The sequence below is a fragment of the Pleurodeles waltl genome, chromosome 11 (genome assembly GCF_031143425.1).
Source record: "Pleurodeles waltl isolate 20211129_DDA chromosome 11, aPleWal1.hap1.20221129, whole genome shotgun sequence".
Classification (NCBI taxonomy): domain Eukaryota; kingdom Metazoa; phylum Chordata; class Amphibia; order Caudata; family Salamandridae; genus Pleurodeles; species Pleurodeles waltl.
In genome coordinates, this window is record NC_090450.1 from 533,382,338 (window position 1) to 533,395,601 (window position 13,264).

General features: G+C 42.8%; 1 protein-coding gene across 1 annotated transcript in view; it reads right to left on the reverse strand.

Annotated features, from left to right (window-relative positions):
• Nucleotides 1-13,264, reverse strand: part of RASA2 (RAS p21 protein activator 2) — a 461,891-nt gene that overhangs the window by 153,116 nt on the left and 295,511 nt on the right. Inside the window, exons 13-14 of the mRNA XM_069213940.1 lie at nt 9,684-9,758; nt 7,540-7,663 (exon numbers count right to left, since the gene is read on the reverse strand). Coding sequence (XP_069070041.1) covers nt 7,540-7,663; nt 9,684-9,758 — 199 coding nt within the window. The remainder of the gene's footprint in view (nt 1-7,539; nt 7,664-9,683; nt 9,759-13,264) is intronic.

The following is a 13,264-nucleotide window of genomic DNA, read 5'->3' on the forward strand; positions in this document are numbered from 1 at the left end:
TAGCCACCAACACTGAATACAATTTCATAAAAGTCAGCAGCAAAATCAACACTTGTTGACAGCCCCCACAGATTACTAATACATCCAGACGTAAATGTACACTTTTTTGCTATTCACCATTTTCAAGTGTAGACTATCATGTCTACACTTCCTTAAATCAAGGAATGGAGCTGTCTGCTACATGATTTACAAATGTATTTATAAATTTACTGCTAGCAACTTTGTACATATAGGTGGAGATCTTTCTATTGTAACGTATAGGGACAGCTATTAACATTTAGAATTATTTGAAAGAAAATGATTAGGAAAATTGTAATGTAAAATACAAATGTCAATTCATTTTAAATATTTCCTTATAATCTAGAACTGATAAAATAAAATATTACAACATGCTGACAGCAGCAACTATTACTTAACAAACAAGGCATTGCCAGATGGATAGTTAAATGTATTCAAACTTGCTATATTAAAGCAAAAAGAGATTCACCTATTGCACCAAGAGCACATTCCACTAGGAAAAAAGGCGCCACAATGGCTTTTTTGGGAAATATACCTATGACAGAAATTGGTAAGGTAGCCACCTGGTCTACGCCTCATACATTCACGAAGCATTACTGTGTAGATGTGCTAACAACACAGCAAGCCACAGTAGGACAGGCTGTATTAAGAACATTATTTCAAACAACTTCAACTCCTACAGGCTAAGCCACCGCTTTTGGGGAGATTACTGCTTATTAGTCTATGCACAGCATGTGTATCTGCAGCTACACATGCCATTGAACGGAAAATGTCACTTACCCAGTGTACAGCTGTTCGTGGCATGAGACGCTGCAGATTCATATGCGCCCTCCCACCTCCCCGGGAGCCTGTAGCCGTTAGAAGTTGGATAAAAACTATAAATTTGTAAATAAATATTTTTTTAATACACATTATGTACATACATACCTACTCCATTGCATGGGCACATTTAGTATATTCACAACTCCTACCGCACCCTCTGCGGGGAAAACAATCTAAGATGGAGTAGACGCCCATGCGCAATGGAGCTGAAAGGGAGGAGTCCCTCGGTCTCGTGACTCGAAAAGACTTCTTTGAAGAAAAACAACTTGTAACACTCCGAGCCCAACACTAGATGGCAGGATAATGCCCAGCATGTGTATCTGCAGCTACACATGCCATCGAACATTTGTTTTTCTTCGAAGAAGTCTTTTCGAGTCACGAGATCGAGGGACTCCTCCCATTTCGGCTCCATTGTGCATGGGCGTCGACTCCATCTTAGATTGTTTTCCCCCGCAGAGGGTGAGGTAGGAGTTGTATATGCTAGTAATAGTGCCCATGCAATGGAGTGAATACGTATGTACATAATGTAGTTTAAAGTAATATATATATTTACAAATATACAGATGTTCAAGATCAACTTCTAAACGGCTACAGGCTCCCGGGGAGGCTGGTGGGCGCATGTGAATCTGCAGCGACTAATGCCACGAACAGATGTACACTGGGTAAGTGACATTTTCCGTTCGGTGGCGTGTGTAGCTGCAGATACACATGCTGTGCATAGACTAGTAAGCAGTTATCTCCCCAAAAGCGGTGGTTCAACCTGTAGGAGTTGAAGTTGTCTGAAACAATGTTCGTAGTACTGCTTGGCCTACTGTGGCTTGCTGTGTTGTGAGCACGTCTACACAGTAGTGTTTGGTAAATGTATGAGGCGTAGACCATGTAGCTGCCTTACATATTTCTGTCATTGGAATATTTCCTAGAAAGGCCGTGGTAGCACCTTTCTTTCTAGTTGAGTGTGCCTTTGGTGTAATAGGCAGTTCTCTTTTAGCTTTAAGATAACAGGTTTGAATGCACTTAACTATCCATCTAGCAATGCCTTGCTTAGAAATTGGATTTCCTGTATGAGGTTTTTGGAAAGCAATAAATAATTGTTTTGTTTTGCGAATCAGTTTTGTTCTGTCAATGTAGTACATTAACGCTCTTTTGATGTCCAATATATGTAGTGCTCTTCCCGCTACAGAGTCTAGCTGTGGGAAGAACACTGGTAATTCTACTGTTTGATTTAAGTGGAACGGTAATATGACTTTTGGTAAAAATGTAGGATTTGTTCGTAGAACTACTTTATACTTGTGTGTCTGAATAAATGGTTCTTGCATGGTAAATGCTTGAATCTCACTTACTCTTCTTAAAGATGTGATGGCAATTAAAAATGCAACTTTCCATATTAAGTATTGCATTTCACAAGAGTGCATGGGCTCAAAAGGTGGACCCATGAGTCGTGTTAAGACAATGTTGAGGTTCCATGAAGGAACTGGTGGTGTTCTTGGTGGTATAATTCTCTTTAGACCTTCCATAAATGCTTTTATGACTGGTATTCTAAACAGAGAAGTTGAGTGCGTAATTTGCAGGTAAGCTGAAATTGCTGTAAGATGTATTTTAATGGAAGAGAAAGCTAGCTTTGATTTTTACAAATGTAGTAAGTATCCTACGATGTCTTTGGCAGATGTGTGTAAGGGTTGAATTTGATTATTGTGGCAGTAATATACAAATCTTTTCCACTTATTTGCATAGCAATGTCTAGTGGTAGGTTTCCTAGCTTGTTTTATGACCTCCATACATTCCTGTGTAAGGTCTAAGTGTCCGAACTCTAGGACTTCAGGAGCCAGATTGCTAGATTCAGCGATGCTGGATTTGGGTGTCTGATCTGTTGTTTGTGTTGCGTTAACAGATCTGGTATGTTTGGTAGTTTGACATGAGGCACTACTGAGAGGTCAAGTAGTGTTGTGTACCAAGGTTGCCTTGCTCATGTTGGTGCTATTAGTATGAGTTTGAGTTTGTTTTGACTCAGCTTGTTTACTAGAAATGGAAGGAGTGGGAGAGGGGGAAAAGCGTAAGCAAATATCCCTGACCAACTCATCCATAACGCATTGCCCTGAGACTGATCTTGTGGGTACCTGGATGCAAAGTTTTGGCATTTCGCGTTTTCCTTTGTTGAAAAATAGATCTATTTGTGGCGTTCCCCAACTTTGGAAGTAAGTATTCAGTATTTGGGGGTGAATCTCCCATTCGTGGATCTGTTGGTGATCCCGAGAAAGATTGTCCGCTAGCTGGTTCTGAATTCCTGGAATAAATTGTGCTATTAGGCGAATGTGGTTGTGAATCGCCCAGTGCCATATTTTCTGTGCCAGGAGACACAACTGTGTTGAGTGTGTGCCTCCCTGTTTGTTTAGGTAATACATCGTTGTCATGTTGTCTGTTTTGACAAGAATGTGTTTGTAGCTTATTATGGGTTGAAATGCTTTCAGCACTAGAAATACTGCCAATAGTTCTAAGTGATTTATGTGAAAGTGTTTTTGGTGAGTGTCCCATTGTTCTTGGATGCTGTACTGATTGAGGTGTGCTCCCCACCCTATCATGGAGGCATCTGTTGTTATTACGTATTGTGGCACTGGGTCTTGGAAAGGCCGCCCCTGGTTTAAATTTATACTGTTCCACCATTGAAGCGAGGTGTATGTTTGGCGGTCTACCAACACCAGATCTAGAATTTGACCCTGTGCCTGTGACCACTGTGATGCTAAGCACTGTTGTAAGGGCCGCTTGTGCAACCTTGCGTTTGGGACAATGGCTATGCATGAGGACATCATGCCTAGGAGTTTCATTACCTTTTTGACTTGTATTTTTGATTTGGATACATGGCCTGTATTACATTGTGAAATGCCTGAACCCTTTGTGGGCTTGGCGTGGCAATCCCTTTTGCTGTGTTGATTGTCGCCCCTAAGTATTGCTGTGTTTGACACGGCAGAAGGTGTGACTTTGTGTAGTTGATTGAGAAACCTAGTTTGTGGAGGGTTTCTATGACATACTTTGTGTGTTGTGAACACCGTTCTAGCGTGTTTGTTTTGATTAACCAATCGTCTAGGTACGGGAACACATGTATTTGCTGCCTTCTGATATGTGCAGCTACGATTGCTAGGCATTTTGTAAAAACTCTTGGTGCAGTTGTTATTCCGAACGGCAACACCTTGAATTGGTAGTGTACCCCTTGGAATACAAACCTTAAGTACTTTCTGTGTGAAGGATGTATCGGTATATGGAAATATGCATCCTTTAGGTCTAGTGTTGTCATGTAGTCTTGTTGTTTGAGCAGTGGGATTACGTCTTGTAATGTCACCATGTGAAAGTGATCTGATTTGATGTAGGTATTTAATGTTCTGAGATCTAATATAGGTCTCAGACTCTTGTCTTTTTTGGGTATGAGAAAGTACAGAGAGTAAACTCCTGTTCCTTTCTGTTGGTTTGGTACTAATTCTATTGCTTCTTTTTGTAGCAACGCCTGAACTTCTAGTCCTAGAAGATCTATATGTTGTTTTGACATTGTGTGTTTTCGGTTGGACGTTTGGAGGGAATTTGAGAAATTCTATGCAATAACCATGCTGGATAATTGCCAGGACCCAAGTATCTGTTGTTATTTCCTCCCAATGTTTGTAAAACTTGCTTAGTCTCCCCCCCCACAGGTGTTATGTGTTGGGGATGTGTGACTTGTAAGTCACTGCTTATTTTGAGGAGTTTTGGGACTTTGGAACTTTCCTCTATTTTTTTGGAACTGTCCCCCTCTGTATTGTCCCCGAAAACGTCCACGCAGATATTGGCTCTGATAAGTGGGCCTTGTTTGTGAGGTTGTGGGTTCTGTGCTTTGCCCTCGAAACCCCCCTCGAAACTGTGTTTTTCGAAATGTGCCTCTGCTCTGTGGGGAGTAGAGTGCGCCCATGGCTTTGGCCGTGTCAGTGTCCTTCTTAAGTTTTTCGATAGCAGTGTCCACCTCCGGCCCAAACAACTGCTGTCCGTTAAATGGCATATTGAGCACAGCTTGCTGTATTTCTGGTTTAAATCCTGATGTACGCAGCCATGCATGTCTCCTTATTGTCACTGCTGTGTTGACAGTTCTAGCAACTGTGTCTGCAGCATCCATTGCTGACCGCATCTGATTGTTGGAGATACTCTGTCCTTCTTCAACTACTTGCTGTGCTCTTTTGTGGAACTCCTTGGGCCAATGTTCTATAAAATGTTGCATTTCGTCCCAATGAGCCCTATCATATCTGGCCAACAAAGCCTGTGAATTTGCAATACGCCACTGGTTTGCTGCCTGTGCCGCCACCCTTCTGCCTGCTGCGTCAAATTTGCGACTTTCCTTATCTGGAGGTGGTGCATCTCCTGAAGTATGTGAGTTTGCTCTTTTGCGAGCTGCCCCTACTGCAACTGAGTCCGGTGTTAGCTGTTGTGTGATGTACCCGGGGTCTGTTGGTGGCGGTTTATATTTTTTCTCCACTCTTGGAGTAATGGCCCTTCCTTTTACAGGCTCCTGAAACACTTGTTTGGAGTGTTTGAGCATCCCAGGTAGCATGGGAAGACTCTGGTACTGGCTGTGTGTGGACGACAGTGTATTAAATAGAAAGTCGTCTTCAATGGGCTCTGCATGTAGGCTGACATTATGAAATGCCGCTGCCCTCGACACCACTTGTGCGTAGGCTGTACTATCTTCTGGTGGCGACGGTCTAGCTGGATAACAGTCAGGACTATTATCTGACACTGGTGCATCATAAAGGTCCCATGCGTCAGGGTCATCTTGACTCATCCCTGTGTGGGTCGGGGATTGCATCATAGGTGGAGTGGCTACCGGTGATGGTTGCGGAGAGCATTGTGGAGATGGTGGTGGGGTTACTTGTTTAGCCACCTTTGCCTGTGGCTGCTTGTCTTTCTCCTGGAAGGCAAGTTTGCATTTCATCCTAATAGGAGGGAGAGTGCTGATCTTTCCCGTTTCTTTTTGGATGTGGAGCCGTCTTTGGGTGTAGTCCGGCTCCATTGTCTCTAATTCCTGTCCAAATGTATGTTTTTTCATTTGTGAGGACAGTCCTTGTTCCTCTGGGTAGGAACCTGATTTCAGTTCCGAAGCCGGATGTTTCTGTATCGAAACCTTTTCGGCTACTTTTTTCGGTTCCGACGAAACCTTTTTTGTTTTCGGCGTCGTGGTCTCTCGGTGCCGACTCATTTCGGTGCCGCTGTCTCGGTGCCGAACCTGCTCGGAGCCACTATCTCGAGCCCGAGATTGCTGTGAGGCGGTATCTCAACCGGAGTCGGATGATTTCGCCACCAGCGTGCCCTTTTTCGGTGCCGATGATCGGTCACCTATTTTTCGGGTTAAGCCATGGCCTGTTGGCGGTGGCGTCCCCTGGGCTTTTGTTGTCTTCTCGTGAGTTTTATGTTTCGACGTCTTACTCACGGTTTTCGCGTTTCTTCGGGATCGAGCTCGTCCGAGTCCGATTCATGGATGGAAAAGCTTTCTTCTTCCTCCTGGAAACGCCCTTGTCCTGTCGGCGCCGACGCCATCTGCAGTCTTCTTGCTCTTCGGTCTCTTAATGTCTTCCTCGACCGAAACGCTCGACAGGCTTCACAGGTATCCTCCTTGTGCTCTGGAGACAGACACAAGTTACAGACCAGATGCTGATCTGTATATGGATACTTGTTATGGCATTTTGTGCAGAAGCGGAATGGGGTCCGTTCCATCAGCCTTGAAGAGACACGTGGCCGGGCCGACCAGGCCCCGACGGGGGGAATCGGAAAAACCCCGAAGGGCCACAGGAGCTCTTCAAAAGTCGGTGTCGATCTGTTATAACTAACCCGATACCGAACGCAAACAATACCGACGATTTTTCCGAGATTCTAACTAACTTTCCGACCCGAAACACGGAGCGAAAAGTAACACGTCCGAACCCGATGGCGGAAAAAAAACAATCTAAGATGGAGTCGACGCCCATGCGCAATGGAGCCGAAATGGGAGGAGTCCCTCGATCTCGTGACTCGAAAAGACTTCTTCGAAGAAAAACAACTTGTAACACTCCGAGCCCAACACCAGATGGCGGGATGTGCACAGCATGTGTATCTGCAGCTACACATGCCACCGAACATATATATATATGATGTTACTAACATCATTTTAATTTTGAAAGCTTGCAAGATAGTGGCACTTCAAATTGACCCTTACACTTACTTTTCTATTCTCCCAAATTCTGCACTAAAGTAAACGTAGTATTCTTAGAAAATAATTAATATGATGAACAAATTAAAATGGAGAACAGAGACAAGAACACGTCTTTAAGTGACTATATTGACAAGGAAGCTTACACAGCAAGACGTTTGGAGTGAAGTAATCTAAAAGTAAGATTACCAGATAACTCCATGTTATTGGGGATACAATTTTCCTTCTCTGGGCTTTCCTTTCAGCAGGCTTAAAAATAGGTGATCAGTAAAAGCAAATCCCTATGCTGGTTTAACTGATGGCATGGAGTCATCTGGTAACGTTAAGGACAAGGAGGCCCAGGCAGAGTTGTCAAATATTTACGAAATAAAATGCACTGCTGAACAACAGGCACAGCACACTTGCTAGATCTTTCATAGGGGCAGCCAAACAAATACAGGTAAAATGGCACCACACAACAAAGGACAGAAACTGCAGCTCACTAAACAATTTTAAAATGCACTTACTAGGAAATCGTTTGGAGGCCATTCGTCTCAGAGAATAAAAAATATCGCACATTAAAGTGGGACAGCTCATACTTGAATGCACAATTGCACCAAATACTTTGTCTACATAGCAGCGAAGATTTTCCTGAGAAAAAACACAAGAACATGTTAGTCTCAATTTCATATTTGGACTAGTTTTTTTCATCAGTCATGAACAGGCTTGTTTATCCACTTCAGAGAAGGTGATCAGAAAGAAGAGCATGTGCTTTGGCAATATGGTAAATGGAGTAAACCAGATATGTGTTCAGGAACACGTGTTCCACATTAATAAATATATTATATAACACAACAGATGCGTTAGACCTCGATTACAGCTATAAGAAGGGCAACATTAATTAACACTGTATGGTATGAAGAGGTTTACTGAGCAATCAAATCTTGAAATGACAGCATTAAATGCTGTAAAGTTTCTGCATTCTATGTTCACTAAAGTGTGGAGCAGGGACACAGTAGATATTTGCAATGTTTGTGTATGTGGGTGAAAATATGGGAATGGTGTGACTAGTCTTATTGCCCACTAGAAGCCAGGCATTAAGGGCTGTTAATTCTTCTTCAATCTTATTATGAGAGCCTGTGGGAAATAATGGGTGTTTACTGTCCATTCTTGTGATTATGGATTCATCACTCAGTAGAAGGTTCATAATGTGTGAATGAGTAACCAGCAACTAGGGGAAATATGATTTCCAGCACCCCGCCCAAATTAAGCAGCAGCCTTGACTTAGTGGCAGGAGTATGCATCTTCAGGTGCCCCCTGAAAAAGAAAGGTGTTCTCCTTTAGCAGCACTGTTGTGCTGGCTCCATCCTTGCTTATGCTGAGGGTGGATAATCCCCATCAACCACTTAAAAGTAGAGAAAAAAGTACAAACAATTGTTTGTTAATTTTTTTGGACCTGCTATGTGTCATTCCGGATATCATTTTCCCCTTAGTGAAATGAAGGGTGGAGCAGGCTCACTAGCTCGACTTCTCAATTTACTGATGGAGCAAAGTAAGACCACAAACCGGATCAAAGAGCACGGAAAGCGATGAGGCATGCCTAAAACCATATGGGCAAGGTACACTAGCATACGAGTTAAGGATGCTACTGAGTCATCATGTTAGAAAGTTATACCTTTTACGGTTGAACTCCACCTCCCAAAAATATTGAGCTATTCTGTTTAGTAATACCCACCAAAATATTTGAAAAACAATTAACAAAGTCTCCTACTGAAAAACGTTTCAAAGGTTTTTAGTCTAGACCTGGTTTATTCCTTCTTGAAGGCAAGCCCTCCTAACATTTCCCCAGGCACAGTCTCCCAGTTGATAAAATAGTGTGAGGAGGGAAGAGGATTCCATTAATTGAGGGATGTTATTAATTTGATTCAGCAGTCATGTTCTTTTCAGAGACACTTCTCTCAAAGGTTGATTCCTACATTGGGACTACTTTTCTGACTTTTTCTCGCTGTGACTGTTGCAGTTTTCCCCAACACTACGCCAGGAATTCATTTGTGAATTTAATTTTTGCACGAGCAAATATACATGTGTAGGTTTGCTCACAAAAAATCTTCAGCCTATTACAAATGAGCTTGCTACTTTTTTCTGCACATGGAAAATATTTTCCTTATGGAGAACTCCTTCGATTACACCCCCATCAATCTGAGGGGAATGCCATCTCTATTCCCATTCTGGAATGGGCAAATGATTGTATCCACGGCGTGAATGCGCTTGGCAAAATGGTTGCAAGTACTGCAGGGTATTTACCTATTTAGCCAGGCATTCACGCGCTGGAAGACCCATCGCTATCCCCACCTTGTGACAGCTGATGCACTCTAACTTAATGTTACATTATGGTGTAATATTATGCGGGGTTGAAATCAAATTTACGAGGGTAAATTCGGGTTCTGTACTTTGCAAATTTGAATTTGCTCTCATATATCATCCCATTTGTGCATTTAAGTTGAACACAGGTGTACAAATGGCTTGGGTGAATCAAGCCAAGGCCATTAGACTATTAATGCTAAGGAACTGCTAAACATGTATTTAGAGTATAATATCAAACACAAATTCGTCTGTTACACAGTAAGACCACAAGAGAAGCAAAAAGATGTGAACTACGTTCAATACCCACCTTGTGAATGTCTACATTATCCCCTTCTTTTAACCTTACTGGATCGATTTCACATGGTTTTGGAGACTCGCAGATCTGAAGACAAATTTTTCAGTAATTAAGATTATCATAAAATAGAAACCGCAACATCACAACAACCGACTTAAATTTTCTTTTAGTAGTTAATGAATAGTGTCTTTCTGTTTAGAAATGGCTAATCCAAAATAAATGTAATTAAATCAAAATAAATGTGATACATTATTTGAGCATAACTTTACAAAGTGATAAATAGCTTGCATTAAAATCGCGAAATTTGTGAATATGCAAGTTAAAAAGCCATAACAATTTAGAAATTCGTTTCACAATCATATCAAAGCAGTTTCAGGACATATAATACATTAAAAGGGATTTAGAAGAACACTTTATACTGCTTAACTGTAAAAAACCACTACAATTGCATACTGCAGACTGCTGGTTGCACTTCTGCTATGCAAGGAACACCAAGGTATTCCAAAATTTGAAGAATTTGTATTTTCTAATGTTTGAAAGCACACATCTTTTAATCCAAACATTTGTACTGAATCATTCTGGAGCAATTTTATCTAGTACTGATTACATCTTTCCCACTAATAAAGCATTAATATGTGAGAGTTATATTTATAATGGAGCATCTCTGAGCTCTATGTCTACATATAAGTAATCATCATCTTGTATTTAATCATGGCAGTGCAGAACAACTCAAGTTACTTATTTCAGACACATGGACAACCAGCAACCAAAGGCACTGTGACAGTCCACAGTGCCAATTAAGGCTTGTCCGCTGTTCGTAATAGCCCCCTCTGCAGGGTCACCCCAAAACGTTTTGCCTTTTTTCACTCCACTTTTTGCTGAATTCGTTTTTGTTGTCCTTAGGACCCTGTGAACTTTACTACAGATAACTAGTGGTAAAGTCCTTGTTCTCTCTCCCTAAAACATGGTTGGATTGGCATGTTCCCAACTGACATTTAATTTACTTTTCAGTTCCTTCTAGAGTGGTATACCATATACCAAGGGCCTGTAAATTAAATGCTACCAGTGGGCCTGCAGCACTTATTGAGCCACCCACTTAAGTAGCACTTTAAAACATATCCCTGGCCTGCCACTGCAGTCTGAATGTAGTATTGCACTGCCATGTTGACTTGGTGTTTAAAACCACTTGGCAAGCCTTAAACTCCCGTTTTATTACAAGTAAGTCGTCCAATGTAGGCCCTAAATAGCCCATATGACAGGGTGCTGTGTATGTAAAAGGAAGCGCATGTACTTTTGAGTTTTACATGTCCCAGTAGTGAAAAACTCCCACTACTGTGAGGCTACCCCTCTCACAGGATAACATAGGGGATTCCTTATTACATTTAAAAAGCTGTAATTCCTAATTGAAAAAAGGTGGGTCTGTCATGTTTGGTAACTGTTCGGTACTTATGGAATTGTAATGGTAACTTCTCTTTAATGGCAAAGTCAAATTTATTGTTACAATTTTGAAAATGCCACTTTTAGAAAGTTGCCATTTTCCTGCTCTTAGCCCTGTGTGCTTGCATTCTGTCTCTGACTGCATGTCTCGGTTGGGTGACAGCTGGTTTGTGTGTATTCCCACTAGACAGCCACACACACAATAGGAGCTTAAATGTGAATTGATGTGCCTCGATGGGCCATAAACTGGCTTGATGGGGGTGGGGGTTGGGGGTGGGACGGGGGGGAGAGCTGAGCACTGCCACACTTACAGCTGAATAGACTTGTGTCCTGTCCCCACACAAAGGGCTGCATACCCCCCCTGTAGTGAAGGGAGGACCTCTCTGCTCTTCAAAGACCCTTCTTTGGAGTCTACTTCAAAAGCATTACTAGGTATTAGCACTGGACCTCTGACACCATCACTTCAGTTCACTTCTGCATCCATGGATACACTGCTAGGAATAAGAACTACAAGGACAGTTAGTCTGCTGGACTGCTGCTCTGGAAGAACTGCTTTCTTGCTGTGCTGACCTACTGCCGCATGTGCCTGGGTTAGAAGAACTGGACCCACATCACTTGAACCAAGAACCAAAGTGACTCCAAGGGCTTGCCTCCTGTTTTCTGAATTCTCAGGTACACAAAAGACTTCCAACACAACACCTACTGCACCTCGACTCTACCAACTGTGAGTTGTGCCATGCCAAGTTGTGCCAATCCAGTCCTGGGCCCTTGGAAGTGGGTATAAAGTGCTGCTTTGGTCCAAAACCAACGCATCAACGCCGTCAGCTGCTCAGAGTCAGTGCATCTCCATTGAAGCTGATACATCGCCACTACTTCGAGGATTAGTAACATTGCATCTCTGACTACATGGCACATTGCCTCCACTCCTAACAAATCTCCTACTTTTCAAGGCTCTGATCCAATGCATCAACTCCATCCCAAGGAACAATGATGAAGCATCGCCTCCTCTGCTCCTCCTCGATGTTGATGCAAACAAGGTACTGTTTCAGCAGGCCAAAGTTGGTTCCTCTATCAGACCCACGCTACATCACAGTCGGCCTGACTTTTCAGATTTGACCCGGTCCAGCACGACCAGATAGCCCCAGTTGGAGTTTTTTCTTTTAAGCACATTTCAGTTTTTCTTCAAAAATTCATATCTCTACTTCTACTTATTGGATTTTTGACTTTTTTTTTCATTACATTTTTTTCTAACCAGATGTGGTATATCTTTGTGTGGTGTTTTCACTGATTTACTGTCTGATGTGTTGCACAAATGTTTAACACACTGCCTCTTAATTTAAGCCTGTCTGCTTTGTGCCAAGCTACCAGGGGGTGAGCACAGGCTAATTTAGGGTGCGTTTGTGAGTTATCCTGACTAGGATTGTGGTTCCTGCGTGGACAGCGTGTATATCTCTGCCAACCAGAAACTCAATTTCTAACACTTGCTATCACATTTTATGACGCGCTTGTGTCATGTCATCCGCCTCAATGAAAAAAGGAAAAACCAAATTAGCACTGAAGGAAGAAGAACGGGGTAGCATGTGGCCATAAGGGAATTTAACCCCTGGGGTGCCATGAACGTAACCATTATGTCCTGCACCCGGACTGCTTCCCCTGCCACCCCAGACCCCCGACATCTGATGACGTCAGTGAGCAATTGTGTGCTGACCTCATCAGAGGTCGCATTCATCGCACTGGAGACCAGAGCAGAAACTGATTAGTTTCTCCTCGGACGGGGGAAGGTGGCAGGTCGGAGAGGCATGTGAGGAATGGAAAGGTTTTACCTTTTCTTTCATGTCTCTCTGAGCATTCCTGGAGCACGATCGCATAGCGATCGTGCTGCAGGAATGCCCACTAGACACCAGGGACTTTGTTTTAGTAAACAAAGAAGGGGGGCCCCCCCTTGGGCAAGGGTCGCTCCCCAAGGGTGGCATTGTGTTTTAAGGCCATTTCTGCCCAGATTGGGGGCAGATCGGCCTAGACACCAGTGCTAATTTGTTTTTTTGTTGTTGTTGTTTTTTTACAGGGGGGAGCAACCCCTTAGGCAAGGGTCTCTCCCCTGGTGGCCAATATTTTTTTTAGGCCCATCTGCCCCCAAGGTGGACATAAACCATTAA